Source organism: Mus musculus, chromosome 7, assembly GCF_000001635.26.
Source record: "Mus musculus strain C57BL/6J chromosome 7, GRCm38.p6 C57BL/6J".
Taxonomy (NCBI): Eukaryota; Metazoa; Chordata; class Mammalia; order Rodentia; family Muridae; genus Mus; species Mus musculus.
Window position 1 is genome coordinate 138,243,854 of NC_000073.6, and position 21,696 is coordinate 138,265,549.

The window sequence follows — 21,696 nt, forward strand, 5'->3', positions numbered from 1 at the left end:
TGAATAATTTGTTCATCATTACACATGCCGAAGACTACAAAGGATCTCACATTTTCTCTTCTCCCACAAGGTCTCCAGGGAATTAGGCAGATCTCTAGGGCTGGCACAGAGAGGCATCGAATTCTATTGTCATCCAGGAGAACCTTAAGAGATGTTATTTCAGAGCACCATCTTACAGCATTTTCAAACAGTTCCCACACTCAACAGTTGATATTCAGAATGGCCCCCATAGGCTCGTATGTCAGTTGGTGGAACTGTTTGGGAAGGATTAGGGGGTATGGTTGTGCTGAAGGAGGTGGATCACTAGGGGATTTGATTATTTATTACCATGACTTCTCTCTGCCTTCTACTTGTAGATCAAGATGTGAGTTTTCAGCTCTTCCTGCCACCATGCTTTTGCTCAGCATCGTGGCCTCTAATCATCAGGAACTGTATAAACACTTTCTATTATAAGTTACTGTGGTCACGGTGTTTTGTCACAGCATTTAGAAAATTAACTAAGAGACTGAGGTAGGACGAAGGGCTCAGCGTACACTGTGAGGACAGAGGCTCTGTATGCTGGCCTCCTTCTTACTGATAGGGAGACGCCCATTCTCTGATTGTGCAGAAAGCACCTCCCAAGAACTCCAGACAACACTCTCCAGGGATGGACTTAGCTTGAGGATTGTCCAGGGACTGGGAGCTTCAAAACCTCCCATCTTGGCCTGGCTGGCCCAGGATTGAAAGTTACCATTAAATTCTTGTGTTTGTCTTTTGGATGATGACATTCGTTTGTTTTGAATGGACTCCCCTTGCCCTAGGGTCATGTCCGGAATAAAAACCTACAAGAGGATGAATCATAGTCATACATTTCCTGGAAGAGAATCTCATGATCTTTGTAGGACCCATCTCTTCCTAAGTGGTCTGAAATTACTTTACACTCTAATTCTATCTGGGAAATCTTGGTCTCCGGGAGTCAATCAATAGTGGCAGATTTGGAGAAAGCAACAAGATACCGGTAGGCCACTTCTTACTCATTCTAGCATCTTAGGTCTTCAGATAGAGTTGTCCATGACATCAAAAGGTACCTATATTAGTCATTTTCCTTACAGCTGTGACAAAACACCCAACAAAATCAGGGGACGGAAGACTTGATCTTGACTCATAGCTTTGGGGCACGGTCCATCATGGCAGGGGACGCTTGATGGCAGAGGATGAGGCGCTCCTCACATCGTGTCTATAGTCGGGAGGTGAGCAGAGGTGAATGCTGGAGCTCCCTTGGCTTCCTCCATTCTAATCAGATCTGGGATCTCAGCCAGTGGGATGCTGCTGTCCATGTTCAGGGTGGATCTTACCCCTACAGTTAAACATTTCCGGACATGCCCTTGTGGATACATGCAAAGGTGCGTCTCCTAGGTAATTCTAAATCCTGCAAAGTTGATCATCAAGATTCACCACCAAAACACTCTACTTGATCTGACACTTTTATGGCAGGAGACAGTCAGCTTTGTACATCCAAAGCCACTAACTGCACCCCAAAATGTTAGAGGCAACATGACCTGTCATTTAGTCAACCTAGTGGAAGAAATCTATACCAGTGTGATGGAAATATCAAAACTATATCAAAGCCACAGTGCTAATGGTAACTAAAGGACAAAGTTCATCTATTCAGTGGGGACTGCTATTCCTGCCTGACAAAACCTGGCTTCTCAGGATGGGGTAAGCTGCCATTTATGCCAATGACAACTTCCCTATAATGTTTCATGGTTACTTCCATTTTGATTTCTAAACTAGATGACATCTTTTTGCTGAGTTCCCTCAAGTGATTCCATTTGAATTTGAAGTCAAGTCTCAACTCCCTAAAATAGATAGCACTCTCAAAGCAGGTCCAAACGGTAAAAAGACCCACTCCTCAGAAGGTAGGAAGTGGCAGGGCTGCCAAGCACCATACGTGAAGAGGACACACAGCAGTAAGTCAATTTTCTGGTCCTGGGGAAGATGGATGAGTTTGCATCAGGAACACATTCTACTAAATAGTAAATAACAAGCTTTCGGAAATGGCACTCACCAGGTAGTTTAAAATACTTTTGTGTTTTGAAAGCTTGTCATTGTGACATATTTCTCCTCCAAGGGAATTTTAGGAGAAGTATCATTTGCGCCTACATTATCGGCACAATCAATTTAATTCCATCTGTGTTTGAATGCCCCAAGTGGGTATCAGCTGTGCCAGAGCTCATCAAAAATGCAGGGGTGGAGAAGAATCTAGAATCACCACCATCATCATTTAGCCCCTGTTTCTATATATCATGACACATTGGGCCAGCAGTTACCCCTTGCAAGAGGGTTTTCAGTGCTCTTGAAAGTAGAAAAAAATGTTATTTATACTAAAGGGGCAGGTCAAGATTATATTCTGTAATATCAAATGCATATAGTGCCAAGATCTCTGAGGTGCCACTTGTAAAATGCAGTGGGGCATGAAGTGTCATGGGCACTGCAGAAAACTGTGTAGTAAGAAACTGCACCACGGTGGGGCTGCAGACACAACAGGGCTGCCTTCTACAAGGCACAGGCAGACAAACGAACCAGATCCTCTTTCAACACACACGGCAGGCCCACCCTCTGCACATACAGGGGAAGACTCAACTTCTGTGAACACAGGGTGGGTGGCCTACCCTCTGCACATCAAGGAACGCTTGCCTTTGCTTGTACAGAGCAAACCCACCTTCTGCAAACACAGGAGAGACCCAGCCTCTTTCTATACACCAGCTCAGAAATGAATGGTTTCCAGAGCTTCCTAGAATATGCTAGGTTCTCAGTCTGGCTGCTTCATGGCTACAGAACATTTTCCTGCCTGAGTTTGTTAGGCAGACACAGTCTCACCAAGGCAGCCCTGGTGAGGACCTGGTGGGCCTGAAGGCTCACCAGCATGTGACAGGCACCAGCCCCTCCCCTAGCTGCAGTGGATAGACATGTGCACAACTGCAGACATTGGAGCAGCTCCACAGGAAACATCTGTGCTTGCTTCAAAGTCAGTCTTTCATTCTGGAAGTCATTCAGATGATTAAAACCAGAATTAATGTGTTGATGTTATTTAAATGCCAACTGCTCAGAATCCGAGGCCAGTCCATGTCCCCTGCACCACGGGGAGCTTGTCTTGTGTTTCAAATGTAGGGTATGGGTACACAGACCAGCTGGAACAGCTTGGCTGACAACCATGGTGTGAGCATAGTAGCCCAAAAGCTGCCCTTCCTCCCAATTCCTAGAAGTCTTGAACCATCAAAGGCCCTGCATAAAAATCTCCTGTGGCCAAGTGGGTATTCTTGGACCCTCCTACAAAGTACAAGTGGCCTTTTAAGGGCAAGAGTTGAGGCAGTCAGAAAACAGAGGACTCCAAGATTTGGATGACAGGTTTGGTCCCAGGGTCACACAGAGACCTATCTCTGCTTCATGGAAGCTCACCCTTCACACATCCAGCGCCACCCCAGACTGGGATACAGCATGTAGAAGCCCAGGGATGAGAAAAACAGTGTTCGGACTTTTACCTGCATAATGGTTTTGTTTGCTTAAAATTTAGTGCATACTTCTGTAAAGCCCTGTGGGTTTCCTCTTGGTTCTGAACTCCCCTTGTTCTCCCTCCGATCTAACTGGTGCGTTCATTAGAAAGAGGAATCCACTCTAAGTTTCAGCTCTCTGGGAATGCTGGCCCAGCATCTATTTCCCACACCATTCCTTTGTTTACTGAAATATCTCAGGATGAAGGAGCAAAGAAGTGAAAATGGAAGCAAGATCTTATCCTTTGTTATGCCAAATGTCTGCGTCTTCTAAGGACAATTTTTGAGGAGGAAATGTTGCCAACATGCCTGACCAACACCTTTAACTTTTTGGTCCATAGCCTTCGAAGTACTGCTTGGCACTCCAGACTCAACCCCACTGTTCTCAGTCCACAAAGGTGCCTATCGCTCCATCCTTCCTCCCATCTGTCCTGTTCTGAGGACTCAAGATGCCTATATTGTTTAGAGTAGCCCCCTATATAAGATGTTAGGTATACAGAAGACAAACCAGTGGCCTTGTGAGAGACCATTAGAAGAGAAAGGACAAGTTTTCATCCCACCCTTGCAGCCAGGCAATGACAAGCAAACTTGATAGATTCCTCCGTGTCACTAAGTGTCATATGCGATTCTGCAGACAGGTCCAGAGTTTTACTTGCAGAGGAACGAACTTCTTAGACACGGGTTGAATTGGTTGCAAGCAAGACCCAGAGATGCAATGTCCAGCCAGAACTGCCTGCCTTGATTTAGTATCTTACAAAGCACAGGTCTGCCCTGAGCAGTGGGCCACATGGCCACTTCCACATGGCTCTGGAAGCTGAGCATGTGACCCTGAACTTCAGCAGAACAGGTGCCAAGAGATAATGAAGCTATATGCTTCCCAGTTAAACTATTTTTTTTTTTGCTCAGATTCAATGCAGTCAAAGTACTTTCTCTTCACAGCACCAAAGCATCAAGGGAAGACACAGTGGGAGAGAACAGTGCCACCTACCTGTTCCTCTTGGTTTTCACACTTTGGTCCTCACTGCCATCATCTGAGCTGGAACCATCACTGCTTTCAGCTGAAAGAAACATCACATTAACACAGCTGAAGGGTCAGCCTCGGTGCTCTGGAAGGCAGCAGGCAGCTGAGGCGCTCAAGCCAGCCCATCTGAAAACTGACTGGATTTCTCTTAGACACCTACATTCGTTGCATGAATTTGCTTTATTTGATGCATATTCCTCTCTAATGAGATGCACATTAGAAAAGATACCTGACTGTTGACGTCACAGAGGCCAGCCCCAGCCCCTGTGCCTCCAGACATCACCATCCCTTCAGATGGGCCTAATGAGTAAATAAGAGAAAAACCAACCACTGTTCCACCCTCAGGATCAGCCCTCCCCAAGCTGTACGAGCACCACCTGCCTCTCTGCCAGCTGGCTGCTGAAGTGCTAGCCTCTCCATATCGGTCTCCTGGTACCCAGAGCCTCCCTCCATCCATTGCAATTGTCACAGGCCCGTGCAGCATACCATATGATCTTCACTACAGACTGGGCCTCTGTTTCCAAAGCCTAAGTGTTTGGGCGCTGCATTACTGTTTACAAGCTGCATGGTACAGCCCTGGAAATACTGCATGACATGGCAGAATGGCAAACATGTATCGGTGCCCTAGGATTTCCTGTATCAAGAGCGCAAGAATGAGGGAGGGATGGTTCCAGAGCCTTGCCATTTCTGACCCATGGCACAGATTGGAACTTCAGTATAACAAGAAGTGGCCTAGATTGTTTCCTGCTTCTGTGTCTATACTCTCAAATCCACCATCTTTGTAAGCCAGTCATAATGTTGACAGCAGGGGTGGGCGGAAGTGGTGGAGTTGGCTTGGTAGATTTTGCCTCCAGGTTCCTACTCCTCTACCTGGATCTTATCCTCCCCTTTGCTGTATATTGCCGTGTCCTTCCTAGAAGGCCTAGTGTCCCTGCTCTTAACAAGTGTGAAAACCACAGGATAGTAATTTCAGTGTATGTTGTGCTCTCTCTCCCCACCGCCCCCTCTCTGCGTGTGTGTGTGTGTGTGTGTGTGTGGTAGAATTTTATGTAGTCAAGTCTGTCTTTGAACTCCTGATCTTCCTTCTTCCATTTCCCTATATTTTATTTTAAAATACTACACTTACCATTGGGTGCTGACCTGGAAACCTCATCTGTACTAGGATTAGGGTCCATAGTGCTGAGTTTGCTATGCATACGAGGGGGAAAGGTGATCAGTTTGTGAACCCTTGCATATGCAGTAATAAATAACGTGGCAACATAAGCCCATTGGTGCAATAATGTCACGTCATGGAAGCAATCAGCCACTTTCAGAAAGGATTTAAGACTCACTCCACAAGACAGGATTTGTTCTTGGCACCATTAATGGGGCCCAGAACCCTGGGTTACTTAGGTCCTAGGACTTAGGGGAAAACTAATTGGTATTATTCTCCCATTATTGTTATTCCCATAGAATAATGCATCTCTCCACCTTCACAGAGAAGCTTCCTTTTACAGTAAATGGCAATTAACACAGAGACCCACACTGGTCAAAATGCAAAGAATAACATTGCAGATCATTGAGCCTTAAATGGGACAGAATATTAAATACCCAAAGCCCTGCAATCATCATAGAAAGGTGCAGTGTGTGGAAAGGTTGTAAAGCCCAGAGGTGGTGGATCTCTACATGAAACTGTAGAAAATTCTAAAGAAAATGTGCCAATTGCTCATAAGGACTAACAGAGGGTGTGACGATATCCACAAGACCTGTACCAGATCAAGCCAGACAGAAAGCTATCATAGAGTGGGGAGGTCAGAAAGCCCTGCCCCCAGCTGAAGAACTATTGGCAACATTGTAAATAAACTGAATGCCACTAAATGTACATTTTAAAGTGGCTACCTGGTAAGCTGCATGCTACATATATTTTTTTCAGGATTAAAAAAAATCATCATCAAATTGTTTTATGGAAAAGATCAGAGCTCAAGAAAAATAGTGGAAAACATTATAGTCAAACACATTAATCCCTCAATTTACAGGAGTCCCTATAATTCAACGAGAAAGACACACGTGAATGTATTCCCAGAAACACAAAACAAATGGCCGACAGACCCCTGAGAATCACTCAAAATTAAAGAAATGCCAACTGAAATAAAGAATGGCTTACATTAAGTTCTGGTGATGTACAAGGCTGGCACAGAATACATCAGTGCGAGTATGCATTGATTGATCCCTTCAGAGGAAGATTTCACAATATTAGAAATTCAAGATGTATGTATATGATGATATACATTCCAATAATATGAAATTACACAATAGATGTTCTCGTGAAAATGTGGATATATAAACAAACACACATTAAGTTATAGAATTCATGAAATGACACTCATCAGCCAGCATAAAATCCCCTGTATCTCTGAAACAATGCTCTTTTGTGGGAGTGCAGGGGTCACTCTGGCAATTTCAGCATGCATCAGGAATAATCTGTGGTTGAAACTTACTAGGGAATCATAGAGTTCAATAGTGAGATCCTGGGTGTGATTTGCACCTGAGTTACAGGCAGTCACAACCTATAGAGGCAGAGGTGGTCACTCCTCCCTGTCATGCCAAGCAAGGTATGTCTATGAGAATAACAGTGGCACAGATGTTATAGGAACAACTAACTACTTTCTGGTTGAATTTAAGGTCTCCACAGGAGGGAACCCATGTTTGGTACTATCATCCAGGAAGAAATGCCTGAGACTTCAGCAAATACAAACCTCAGAGGGGAGGCTTCTGCTATTGTTATGCTAAATAGACGTGATCTGTCCGTTAAATTCTTCCAAACATTTTGCTTATGCATGCAGATTCTGCTGTTTCCAGCTTAGAGTCAAATGGGGCCTTATTTTGACAGTGGGCAGCAGTTATTGCAGAGGTTTCATTTTCTCTCTCTCTCTCTCTCTCTCTCTCTCTGTGTGTGTGTGTGCGCGCGCGCACACGTGTGTGTGTGTGTGTGTGTGTGTGTGTGTGTGTGTGTGTCTGTGTCTGTGTCTGTGTCTGTGTCTCTGCCTCTGTCTCTCTTTCTGTGTGTGTGTGTGTGTGTGTGTGTGTGTGTGTGTGTGTGTAATCCCTCTCCAAGGCTTCAGGGATATCAAGGAACATGATAAAAGACGGTGTAGAAAAAATTAAAGAGTTAGAAGGGAGTAGTTTCCTACACACTGGCCACTCCCACCACTATCATGAAGCAGAGTAGCTGTGAGCATGCTCATGAGCCAGCCTCAGTCTATTCAAATTCTCCTGTGGAGGGAAAGCCTTATAAGGCTCATGGGACCCTCAGCAGACCTTTATAAGATCTTCATGGGGTCATTCCTTTATGAGATCAAATAAGAGATAAACAATTAACTGGAGTAGGACTTTCATCAGTGTACCTGCCCTTAAGTGGCCCAGAGGACTGGCTGCTGGTCTGGTTGCCTTTTGAGTTAACCATGTAAGTTAACCAACCACAGTAAATGCATTGCCTCACAAGCTGGCTTGGACAGTCTTCTTTTGTCTGACGGCACCTTATCTGATACAAGTACATTTTCTTTATGGCTCTCCAGGAAAAGTCAGGGTTCTTTAGTAACAGAGGCCATCATGGAATTAGATGACTACCAGCAGAGTGGAAAACTAGCTTTCAGCATAGACAAAGCCACGGAGGACACAGTCATACTAAGTCCACTGCACAGCAGCTCCATCTGCACGTCCTCTGCAGGTCCAGTCAGACACCCACAGGTACTGGCACTGTCTTCTCCGTACTCCTAGGGCACATTTGAATTATGGGCTCAACGCAATGGCAAAGAAGCTCATGCTAAGAAAGAGCATGGGCTGAGTGGGGACTGAGACTGAAGCCTGCTCACCCAGGAGACGGATTCTACGGAATGCTTTGTTTGGTTGACCTACGTTCCCTGCTGGAACTTGTGGAGGAAACTCAGCATTCTTGAAAGATCTTTGAAGACACAGCTCCAAGATCATTGCCAAAGGTTTCAGTAAGTGTGTGCTATCCCTATATCCTATATCACCACACTGAACCTTCTAGGCTTCCTCTTCTTAGCCCAGAAATGGGTGGCTGGTCTTGCAAATTGGTCCGCTCCTCTTACTTCAGGGCCTACAACATACCATATGCTTGTACCCCATTGGTGAGGTCAATGCCATCAGCTTTATCTTAGGGTAGACCAAAGCCCCTGACCTGGATCTTCATTATGCTCGGATTCTACAGCCTTAGAAGACACACAGCTTCCTGATTGGCCTGTTCTCAGTATTTGAGGCAGTACCAAGTGTCAAACCTGGGCTTGATTAGCTCCAACTTTTAAAAACTTAATGGTTTAGAGAAGAACTAAGTTCCCGTCTTCCCTCCTTCTCTCTTATGCTAAGTGAGAAATGGGTAGAAGTTTGGCTTTGGGAAAGCATGCTAATGAGGGTTGTACAGTTCCATATAATGGGCAGGGGCTGAAGGGAACAACAGAAGGTCACACAGCTTCCTTCTTGTATTGAGGAAGAGGGCTAACACTGGCTTACCCCTCAGCTGCACATTAGCCTTTCCTGATGGATGGAGGCCAAATGCAGCTGTGACGAAAGTGCTATGACAGCATCCTAAGGCCACCCACTCTGGGGTCAGGTCCTCCTGACTTGACTTGTTCCTTTCATAGCTAGTGACTCCTATCAAGCTCTACCTACATTCTTCTGTCCTCTGTCACCTGCTAAAGTCCATGTGGGACTCCCCCAAGAGACCATGGCTTTCTCCCCATGCTTAGGTGGTGTCATGTAGATTGACCAATATAGCCATTGGAACTGACCTTAGAAAACAAGGTCCTGTTGCCTTTGTTGTAAAACTATCGGGCAGAGGCCTGGATGATTGGAAGGTACACCAGGCTCAGCTCATGTGTAAGCATCAGGCCCTCAGACACAGCTAAGCATAACGTCTCCCACATCTACCCGATTCTTCTTGGGCTAATGAAACACATCCTTGTTATTTGGGGAGGGTTCCAGCATGTGCCTTTCAGTGGCCACCTGGTCCCTTTGTGATGTGGAGTCCCAGTACACACTGTCTTGGCCACACAATGCCTAGGAAGTAGCCCCTTCACCAGCTGCAGCTGTGTTTACCCTCAGGATGATTTTTATCCTACTTAGTGAAATGCATGTCACTGTGAATCCACATTTGTCCTGAATATAAATGACTAAAATATTTGCACAGCAATTGAAGCTGAGTGAGCTCTTGCTTGTCTTTATTACCAGGTAGGGAACAAGATATTGTTAGCCAAGGCTACCTGTACCCGAATTCTCTCTCCTGTGCGGCCCGATCAGGTAGCTTTTCTTCAGCCTCAGGTCAGACCCACCAGCTTTTAAGTCCTAATCCCATATCCGTTAGACCTGTGAACTGAGTAAGATCCCCTGCTCTGTGGTCCCTTCCTCTGAAAAGTAGGTACAGAGATCATGGAAGCAGAGATGTAGCCAACCTCTCAGCGATGTCGCCAACCTCATCTGAAGACTGGGAAACACTTAGGATCGCTCAGAGAGGAGACTCCCAGTTTCCTTGCAGTTCACCTAGTGATGGGGGATTGTTCTGTAGCAACCATGTGGCCCTGGATAATGAAAAGTGCCGAAAGAAGAAGGGAGGGGGGATGTTGAAAGACTGGAGATGCCTCCCATGTGCTTTGAAGATGGAGGAAGACACAATGTACAAGGAAGTCAGAGGGCCACCGAAGTTGGAAAAGAGGAGGACTGAGCCTTGGAAAGGACATGCCTTGTCAGCACCCGGGATACTCACATTGGACTTCTGCTCTACTTAAACCCGGTATTTTGTTCTGTTATAAGATAGCTTTTGGTAGCTTGTTACATTGACAACAGCAACTCGTGCTCAAAACCTGTGGCACCACCCTGCAGGGCTGTTTGATTTTCCAGAAACAGATAAGGGAGCCCCTTGATGCATGTATCTCTCTAGCCTCTGCCAAGAGGATGCCTGCTGCCTCTGTCCCATCCGCAGGCCTCATGTTCTCTTCTGCCATTGAGGGGAGAGAGAACAGCAGGAGAGAGGGTTGAGCGACCACTGCCTGGCTCTTCCATCCTTTTCTCTACCTCACGAAGGGCTCAGTGGCCAGGTTTTTAATGCATTTTGATATTGAATGCTGCATTGTACTAGACCTCCCAGTGGAAAGGACCTCCCAGTGCAGGACCAGAATGCATTCTGTGGACAGAGCAGGTGGGCTGCCAGTCCATTAGCCAGATGGCAAAGAGGTTCCTACCACTCCCAGGAAGAGTAGACACTGCCGCTGCTGATTATCACAGAAAGGATTGCACCTCTGCTAGGCTTGATGGGCAGTCTGATGGAGACACGATAGTGAGTGCCTCTGATGGGAGGACTTTACCCTAGAATGTAGCAATGGGTTCTAGTGAAGCCTGTGCTTCTCATTTCACAGTTACTTCAACAGCAAAACTACAGAGCCATAAAACATCTGGATGCATTACAAGGTAATTAGCGGGTAATTTAGATCTTCTCCTGAATCCCTCTGCAAGGCCAGGTGAATGAAAAGGTGGATTCCCTTCTTTAAAAAAAAAAAAAAAATTAAATATTTTCTTTATTTACATTTCAAATGTTATCTCCTTTCCTGCTTTCCCCTCCGAAGACCCCCTACCCTCCTCCCCCCTCCACCTGCTCACCAACCCACCCACTTCTGCTTCCTGGCCCTGGCATTCCCCTATACTGGTGCATAGAGCCTTCATAGGACCAAGGGCCTCTCTTTCCACTGATGGCTGACTAGGCCATCCTCTGCCACATGTGCAGCTGGAGCCATGGGTGGATTCCCTTCTTACATGCTGAATGACAAAGGATAAGAACTTGGGCCATGCCCAGTAAACTGATGCTGAAATCTCCCACTCCCTTGGTTTATATCATGAGTACTCACCATGCGCGCGCACACACACACACACACACACACACTCATGCGTTTATACACATACTCATATACACATGTACATTCATATACATACACACTTGTACAGACATAAATATGTACATTCACATACACAGCCACATATACACACACATATATACACATATTACGCACATATACATACATGCATATATACTTAGACACACATATTGACATAATCACACATAAACATACCTCTCATATGCACACAGAAACAACAGATATACATATGCATACTCATATATACACAAAGCACACACATGCTTACATATATGCATATCATACACACACATACACTCACATACATACATGAATACTTATATAAACATGTACACTCATATATTCATATACACTTCAACACTCATATATACTCTCATATAATCATACCATATACATATACTCACATAAACATAATACACATTCACACACACTTTCCATATATACAAATACATATATGAATATTCAAATGCACATACTATATATTAACACACATATACATTCACACACATAAACATGTACGCTCATATACACACATGTATATTTATGCACATTTATATACTCATACATATAAACACATGCAGGCTCATGTACATTTATACACACTCATATACACTCACAAACATGCACACTTAAACATATACATTCCTCTCATATATACATATTCTCCTTTTCTCCTTTGTCTCTTACACACTCATACTTACACACATAAACATTTCCATACTCACATGCCAAACTCAAACTCTATAATATACACATATTCTTACATCCACATGTACTAACATCTATGTGTTCTCCTCTCTCTCTCTCTCTCTCTCTCTCTCTCTCTCTCTCTCTCCTCTCCCTCTCTCTCTCTCACACACACACACACACACACACACACACCCAGCATGATGCTGGTCAATGTGCCAGACATCGTATGCAGTCCATCCATTCATTTCATTTGCCTCTTGGAAAGAGTGTGGAGCAACAGACCAACTGGAGCACTAGATTGTTCTGTTTAGAATAGAAAGAAGCAATGTATCAATACATTTGAATACTGACTGGGTCACAACCGAAGATAATATAAAATAAAATTTGCTGCTGAACACCACCGCCCTGGAGCCTGTTATACTAGCAAGGTCACATCATCTGTGAACCACAGAGAACCAGCAGCCAGCGAAGATACCACAGTGCTGCTGTGGGCTGGAGACCATTAGCTCTCCTCTCTTGTCATTAATTAATCCTCCAGAATTAATCCTACCTGCTTGTCAGATCTCACAGAGTTAGAGGTCCTTAACTATTTGTCTACTAGAAACTGAAAATGGAAGCCATTTTCATGCCCATAAGAAATCTGTGAAAAGTTGGGCTGGTGAGATGGCTCATGGTTAAGAGCACTGACTGCTCTTCCAAAGGTCCTGAGTTCAAATCCGAGCAACCACATGGTAACTCACAACCATCCGTAATAAGATCTGATGCCCTCTTCTGGTGTGTCTTATATATAATAATAAATAAATCTTTGGGCCAGAGTGAGCAGAGGTCCTGAGTTAAATTCCCAGCAACCACATGAAGGCTCACAACTATCTGTACAGTCGTATACATAAAATAAGTAGATCTTTTTTTTTTTAAAGAAATCTGTGGAAAGTCATGTTTGGTTCTATCCCAGGTCTCTGGGATTTCCAGCCACTGGGTCCTGGCCCTCCAGCAGTGTCAGTGGTGGGTTCCCTCTCATGGCATGGTCTTGGGGTGGTCCAATCATTGGGTGGCCACTCCCATAATTCTGTGCTACCTTTACCCACATCTTGTAGGCAATGCAAACTGCATGGTGAAGGTTATGTGGATAGCTTGGTGTCCTAATCCCTCCACTGGAAGTCTATCAGACACAACTGGCAAAAAGAAAAAAAAAAAAAAACAGGCAATGAAATGATTCCTAATGATATTCTGCTGTACTCGTGGACTGGTGCCTTGCCCAGCTGTCACCAGAGAGGTTTCCTCTAGCAACTTGTAGAAACAGAGACCCAGAGCCAAACATTAGACAGAGCTCAGGGAATCCATTGAAAGAGGGGGTAGGGGAAGGACTGTAAGAGCCAGAGGGGTCAAGGACACCACAAGAAACCCCACAGAATAAACTAACGTGGGTTCATAGGGATTCACAGAGACTTAAACAAAAACCAGAGAGCCTTATCTAGGCCCTCTGCAGATATATTACAGTTGTGTAGCTTGGTCTTCTTGTGGAACTCCTAACAGTGAGAGCAGGAGCTGTCTCTGACTCTTTTGCCTGCTTTTGGGACCCTTTTCCTCCTACTAGGTTGGCTCTCCAGCCTTAGTGCAAGGGGAGGAGCCTCTTCTTACTGCAAAGTGATATGCCATGTTTGGTTAATATCCATAGGAGGACTGCCCTTTCTGAAGAGGAATGGAGGAGAAGTGGCTGGGAGAGGGCAGAAGAGCAGTTCTGGAGGGACTGTGAGGAAAAGAGGGAGTGGAAACTATGGTCAGAATGTAAAATCAAAACAAACAAACAAACAAACAAACAAAAACAAAACAAAAAGAATTATGCGAAAAAAAAAATGCCCACTGCCTGTGATTGACTCTTAAATGTAAGAATGACCTTGTGGGTTCATGCTTTAAAACTGTCTCAGAGGTATACTGTCCCTAGATTGTGGTCTCATGCTAAGTTATTCTGGGGCACATCTGTGAGACAAGAGACTCAACTCTGCATTTGCACCTAGGACGTGTAATTCCTGTTGGAGTGAAACACAGCATCACTGATAGACATGACCTGGGTGACTCAGGTTCCTTTCCTCTGCCCATGGCCCCCCGCCACAGATGACCCTGTAGAGGCTTTGGAGACCCATCCCTGACTCTTCAGATCTGGCCCAATTTGGTCCACACCAACTTTGATCAATTTTCAATAACTTCATTTCCTTCTCTTCCCTGCCAATCCTTTGGGGGAAACGAGGAAAGCACATGTAAGATTCTGGAAGAGCATCTTTTAAAAGGTGCAAAGAGCACTGTCACCATCCAGGGTAAGTGAAGTCACTGCCAGGGTACTCGGTGACAACTGCTTCTCGAAGGATTTGAAATCCTGCTGCTCTTTCTGACCCATACACCTTCTCTCGTCTAAGAGCTAGAAGCAACTGATCTGCGGGGTTTATAAAGCCTCGTTGGAGATGAAAATGTTCCCTCTAGTTCAAACATTGCTTCATCAAAAAGGAAAAGCACTCACGAGCCCAGTCTCATCATCCCTGCACACAGAAACACTTTAACAGGTTCTTTTTTTTTTTCCCAGTAAAATATACACCTAGGACATCTTTATTTTCCCAACATCAGCTGGAAAAACTCTCCAGAAAATGGTCTGCTTAAGTGAAGTAGACATGCTACATTTGTTGTTTCTCATTTATTCAAGACGAACTCTGGCTTCCATGTCCCTTAGTACTGTGAAGAGAGTAAAAGGGCTTGAATGGGCAGCCTTCTAAATGGCTCTGATTTAACCATTAGTGGGAGCTGATGGCATCTTGTTCAGCTCTTGATAATGTGAAATCAAAACTCACTACAAGCCCTATAAAATACCTCCTGAGACAGAACAACAATTTCCTTAAAACGAGTCATGATTCCATGCCCAGCATTCCGGCTTTCTTCAGAGTGTATAATGACTCTTGGCATGGAGATGAGACCTAGTGTGGATTCTAATTCCATCCAGTTTTGGACAACTGAGGCAGGGGAAGTGGAAATCCAAAACCTTTGAGGCTACATTATAATTTCAAGGACTGCCCAGGCAACGTAATGAGACCCTGTATACAAATAACAAGCAAAAAGAGGTCTGGGCTACAGCTCAGCGGTCAGTACGTTTGTTTAGCATGTGTAAGACATGTTCAATCCCTAGCATACCTCTGGAATGATGCTATTTTAATCCATGGTCTTTCATATATCACTCATAAAACATGTATCTGCTTTCTTGAAAAGGAGCCTCTCAGAAGGTGCTGGGTGCCTACTCTTGGTGAGATAGGATTACAAGGCTGGTCAGAAACAGCTGCTTCCTTGCCTAACAGCCCCTCTATAGGACAGAAGGCTGCTTACCTCACCCTCATGTGTGGGCCTTTGTTAATAACTAACAGTGACCTCCATGATCAGGGGCTAGAGTGAGCCATGGGGTTGAAGGAAACTCTTTCATTTGCCCACATCTGTTCCCCAGAGCAGATCAACAGATCAGCACATGCCTGGAATGAGAGCCACAGGACAGCTAGTGGCTATCTGCACTGTCCCTGCACTAATGACCTCATGGGATGCACCGAGAAGCCCAAACCCACCACTTGAATGGGTCAAGCTTTCAGTGGGAAGTGTCACGGAAACTTAATTTGTGAGTCTGCAGTCCTGAACACGACTCCATCAGAACTATTTCCCCTCGTGACCAGGAGCAGCAGCTCTGGCTCCTGTCCCCAGACAGAGCGTGGCCCTTCCGGCAGCAACAGCAGCACCACCGCATTCCCTCCTAATTACTTGCTGAGGCCTCCAGCTTGCGTTTGTGGGGTGGGTCCTCGATGATTCTCTTGAGGTCCCCACGGTTCTGTAGGTCCACTGGCTTCTCCCAGACTGACAGCTGCATGGTCGGGTTGAAGAAGAAAACCCGGTCATCACCCGTCCAGACCACACACCTGTGAAAGTCCAAAACTTGCCTTAGTCACTTTCAGAGACACATGGTGAAGAGCAATACCCATCCCCCCTCTCAGCATGCCCTTCTGGACTGTGAAGACATTCTAGGGGGCATCAGGTAATGATGGCAGAGCCTTTCCTTAGAAATGTTCTGTGCTTCTTCCCACACTCTCTTATTTGGTTAGCAGGTTTGGTTCCCGTCCCCTTTTACCAGCAAGGATTCCAACCAAGGTTCCAAGAGCTGGGAAACTTTGCAAGGCCATAGAAAGCCAGGACCTCCCCAGCTCAGTTTAGTGGCATTTTCCCTCAGTCCTCCTAGGCACTTGGGTTCCAAGGTGACTATTTCACTGCCTTCCCCATTCCACCCTACCCACCCATCAAGGAGCGCCATGAAGCAGAGATGATACATGGACCAGTTGACCCAGCAACTGAGCATCCTGCTCACTTTCATAAGGGCCTCCTTTCAGATATGGATACCTAAAGTTTAGAGAAGGAAGGTTTATTGTTTTGAAATACTATGAGAGAATGAAAAACAGGGATAGACACAGAAAATAAGATCCCTTCTACAAGGTTGGCCACTGACCTTGGTGTGTGTCCCCTGTTCTTAGGATGCTACAGAGGGTAAGTGTGACTATGTGACTAGGGCCATTTTTTATCCAGACATCCCTTAAAATTTACCCTGGGTAACGTACTCCTTCCTGGACTCAGCTTATCATAGTAGCCTCTAAGAGGGCCCTGGCTCATCTCCATGCTTATCTGTGCTACAGGAAAGGGAAGTGTAGGCTATGCATAGAAAAATCTCATCCAAGAGAGGACCATTGGCCACCTGTATGGTACAGTTAGACATTGCTGACCCCTCAATGTCTTACTCACACATCATCCTAGAAGACTAGCCTGGATGTTTTCGTAGAGGGACTCACTCCACGTTGAGGCCAATTAGCTTTGTTCCATGAGCTGTGCTGAGGGCCCAGGTTTGGTTCCCATGTGCCAGCAACTGGATGGATTAGGACCTTAATGACTTGAGAGGGCCCGCCAGGTATTTTATTTGACTAGGTCAGATTCCATGGTGGAGCAAATAGAATGATGGGCCTCAAAAATGTCTGCATTCAGACCTGAGAACCTACAAATAGGTTGCTTCATGTGACAAAAGTCTTAGATGAAGATCTTGTGGTAGGGAAATATCCTGAGTCATATATGGGTCCCTAATGCCTTCATAGAGTCAATATAAGGAAGGATGAAATACACACACAATCACATGTGTACATACTCACATGTATATTCATGTGCATTGGCACACACATGTACTGACACACACACATGTATACATGCACATTCTCTCTGAGAGAGACAGAGAGAGACAGAGAGAGGGAGACACACACACACACACACACACACAGAGAGAGAGAGAGAGAGAGAGGGAGAGGGAGAGAGAGAGAGAGAGAGAGAGAGAGAGAGAGAGAGAGAGAGAGCATGTCCTGTGCCCAGGGCCTTGCCTTAATACTTCCTGGGCTGTAGCAGGGTCAGTGAGCTAAGCATCCTGACTTCCTCATACGAGTTTGGAAGGAAGCTGTTTGCCTGTACAGTACAGAAGTTGGGGCATTCGAGGTTTGACTGTGTGCAAAGTGAAAAATGGTTATAATTCATACACATTGTAGTTGCTTAGTGGACTTCCCAAACAAGGTGCCAGCAGGAGCATAAACTATTACTAAATAGGAGCCATGACCCTTCCTTCTGGGTAGGGTTTCTCCTAGGAGCTGTGCAACTTGTCACATAGTAAGCTGTTTCTTAGCCCCTACTTGTTGGGAGCCGCGCCCACATTCGCCGTTACAAGATGGCGCTGACAGCTGTGTTCTAAGTGGTAAACAAATAATCTGCGCATGTGCCAAGGGTATCTTATGACTACTTGTGCTCTGCCTTCCCCGTGACGTCAACTCGGCCGATGGGCTGCAGCCAATCAGGGAGTGACACGTCCGAGGCGAAGGAGAATGCTCCTTAAGAGGGACGGGGTTTCGTTCTCTCTCTCTCTTGCTTTTCTCTCTCTCTTGCTTTTCTCTCTCTCTTGCTTTTTCGCTCTCTTGCTTCTCGCTCTCTCTTGCTTCTTGCTCTCTTGCTTCTTGCACTCTGTTCCTGAAGATGTAAGAATAAAGCTTTGCCGCAGAAGATTCTGGTCTGTGGTGTTCTTCCTGGCCGGTCGTGAGAACGCGTCTAATAACAATTGGTGCCGAATTCCGGGACGAGAAAAAAACTCGGGACTGGCGCAAGGAGGATCCCTCATTCCGGAACCAGAACTGCGGATCACGTTTATAAAGGTTCCCGTAACACAGACTGTTGAGAAGGATTCAACTGCCGAATTCAGAACTCATCAGCTGGGGAACGACGGTGATAAAGGTTCCCGTAAAGCAGACTGTTAAGAAGGATTCAACTGTATGAATTCAGAACTTTTCAGCTGGGGAACGAGGTAAGTCTGATCTTGAACTTTCTAACGAAATTCAAGACAGTCTATCAGAAGTAAAGTGGAATATGTTTGGCCTTGAATTTTTTCTGGTGTTAGGAGCCCTTTTGTTCCTTTTCACATGTTATCAAGTGGTTAAGATAGGGCTGAAAATTCTAGAGGAAATTCAGGACAAGCTATCAGAAGTAAAGCGGGGAGAGAGAGTAGGAACAAAAAGGAAATATGGTACACAAAATAAGTATACAGGCCTTTCCAAGGGTCTTGAACCCGAGGAAAAGTTTAGGTCAGGTAAGAATACCTGGAGAGAGATTAGAAGAAAAAGAGGAAAAAGGGAAAAGAAGAAAGATCAATTAGCGGAGGTCTCTAGGAAAAGGAGCCTGTGCTCATCGCTGGATGGGCTCGGGGAGCCAGCTCTTAGTAGCTCTGAAGCAGGTGAAGAATTCTCCTCTGAGGAAACAGACTGGGAGAAAAAAGCGGCTCATTATGAAAGAAAAGGATACCAGCCGCCAAGTAAAGTGCTAACTAGTCATTTAAGGAAAAAGCCAAAAGCGGCTGGCGAAGGCCAGTTTGCTAATTGGCCTCAGGGCAATCGGCTACCAGGTGCACTCCCGCCCTATGCGGAGTCCCCGCCCTGCGTAGTGCGTCAGCCCGTAGTGCGTCAGCAATGCGCAGAGAGGCAGTGCGCAGAGAGGCAGTGCGCAGACTCATTCATTCCCCGAGAGGAACAAAGGAAAATACAACAGGCATTTCCAGTCTTTGAAGGAGCCGAGGGTGGGCGTGTCCACGCTCCGGTAGAATATGTGCAGATTAAAGAAATTGCTGAGTCGGTTCGTAAATACGGAACCAATGCTAATTTTACCTTGGTGCAGTTAGACAGGCTTGCCGGCATGGCACTAACTCCTGCCGACTGGCAAATGATTGCAAAAGCCGCTCTCCCTAATATGGGCAAATATTTGGAATGGAGATCTCTGTGGCGAGAGGCTGCACAGGCGCAGGACCGAGCAAACGCTGCTGCTTTAACTCCAGAGCAGAGAGATTGGACTTTTGACTTGTTAACGGGTCAGAGAGCTTATTCTGCTAAACCTGATAAGAGGTATCAATGGAAGGTCTTACCACAGGGAATGTCCAATAGTCCTACTATGTGTCAACTTTATGTACAAGAAGCTCTTTTGCCAGTGAGGGAACAATTCCCCTCTTTAATTTTGCTCCTTTACATGGATGACATCCTCCTGTGCCATAAAGACCTTACCATGCTACAAAAGGCATATCCTTTTCTACTTAAAACTTTAAGTCAGTGGGGTTTACAGATAGCCACAGAAAAGGTCCAAATTTCTGATACAGGACAATTCTTGGGCTCTGTGGTGTCCCCAGATAAGATTGTGCCCCAAAAGGTAGAGATAAGAAGAGATCACCTCCATACCTTAAATGATTTTCAAAAGCTGTTGGGAGATATTAATTGGCTCAGACCTTTTTTAAAGATTCCTTCCGCTGAGTTAAGGCCTTTGTTTAGTATTTTAGAAGGAGATCCTCATATCTCCTCCCCTAGGACTCTTACTCTAGCTGCTAACCAGGCCTTACAAAAGGTGGAAAAAGCCTTACAGAATGCACAATTACAACGTATTGAGGATTCGCAGCCTTTCAGTTTGTGTGTCTTTAAGACAGCACAATTGCCAACTGCAGTTTTGTGGCAGAATGGGCCATTGTTGTGGATCCATCCAAACGTATCCCCAGCTAAAATAATAGATTGGTATCCTGATGCAATTGCACAGCTTGCCCTTAAAGGTCTAAAAGCAGCAATCACCCACTTTGGGCAAAGTCCATATCTTTTAATTGTACCTTATACCGCTGCACAGGTTCAAACCTTGGCAGCCGCATCTAATGATTGGGCAGTTTTAGTTACCTCCTTTTCAGGAAAAATAGATAACCATTATCCAAAGCATCCAATCTTACAGTTTGCCCAAAATCAATCTGTTGTGTTTCCACAAATAACAGTAAGAAACCCACTTAAAAATGGGATTGTGGTATATACTGATGGATCAAAAACTGGCATAGGTGCCTATGTGGCTAATGGTAAAGTGGTATCCAAACAGTATAATGAAAATTCACCTCAAGTGGTAGAATGTTTAGTGGTCTTAGAAGTTTTAAAAACCTTTTTAAAACCCCTTAATATTGTGTCAGATTCCTGTTATGTGGTAAATGCAGTAAATCTTTTAGAAGTGGCTGGAGTGATTAAGCCTTCCAGTAGAGTTGCCAATATTTTTCAGCAGATACAATTAGTTTTGTTATCTAGAAGATCTCCTGTTTATATTACTCATGTTAGAGCCCACTCAGGCCTACCTGGCCCCATGGCTCTGGGAAATGATTTGGCAGATAAGGCCACTAAAGTGGTGGCTGCTGCCCTATCATCCCCGGTAGAGGCTGCAAGAAATTTTCATAACAATTTTCATGTGACGGCTGAAACATTACGCAGTCGTTTCTCCTTGACAAGAAAAGAAGCCCGTGACATTGTTACTCAATGTCAAAGCTGCTGTGAGTTCTTGCCAGTTCCTCATGTGGGAATTAACCCACGCGGTATTCGACCTCTACAGGTCTGGCAAATGGATGTTACACATGTTTCTTCCTTTGGAAAACTTCAATATCTCCATGTGTCCATTGACACATGTTCTGGCATCATGTTTGCTTCTCCGTTAACCGGAGAAAAAGCCTCACATGTGATTCAACATTGTCTTGAGGCATGGAGTGCCTGGGGGAAACCCAGACTCCTTAAGACTGATAATGGACCAGCTTATACGTCTCAAAAATTCCAACAGTTCTGCCGTCAGATGGACGTAACCCACCTGACTGGACTTCCATACAACCCTCAAGGACAGGGTATTGTTGAGCGTGCGCATCGCACCCTCAAAGCCTATCTTATAAAACAGAAGAGGGGAACTTTTGAGGAGACTGTACCCCGAGCACCAAGAGTGTCTGTGTCTATGGCACTCTTTACACTCAATTTTTTAAATATTGATGCTCATGGCCATACTGCGGCTGAACGTCATTGTTCAGAGCCAGATAGGCCCAATGAGATGGTTAAATGGAAAAATGTCCTTGATAATAAATGGTATGGCCCGGATCCTATCTTGATAAGATCCAGGGGAGCTATCT

At 45.2% G+C, this 21,696-nt stretch overlaps 1 protein-coding gene across 1 annotated transcript in view; it reads right to left on the minus strand.

The window, feature by feature from the left end:
- The window catches only part of Tcerg1l (transcription elongation regulator 1-like), a 188,759-nt gene that overhangs the window by 34,882 nt on the left and 132,181 nt on the right, over positions 1–21,696 (minus strand). Inside the window, exons 7-8 of the mRNA NM_183289.3 lie at positions 15,945–16,099; positions 4,519–4,588 (exon numbers count right to left, since the gene is read on the minus strand). Coding sequence (NP_899112.2) covers positions 4,519–4,588; positions 15,945–16,099 — 225 coding nt within the window. The remainder of the gene's footprint in view (positions 1–4,518; positions 4,589–15,944; positions 16,100–21,696) is intronic.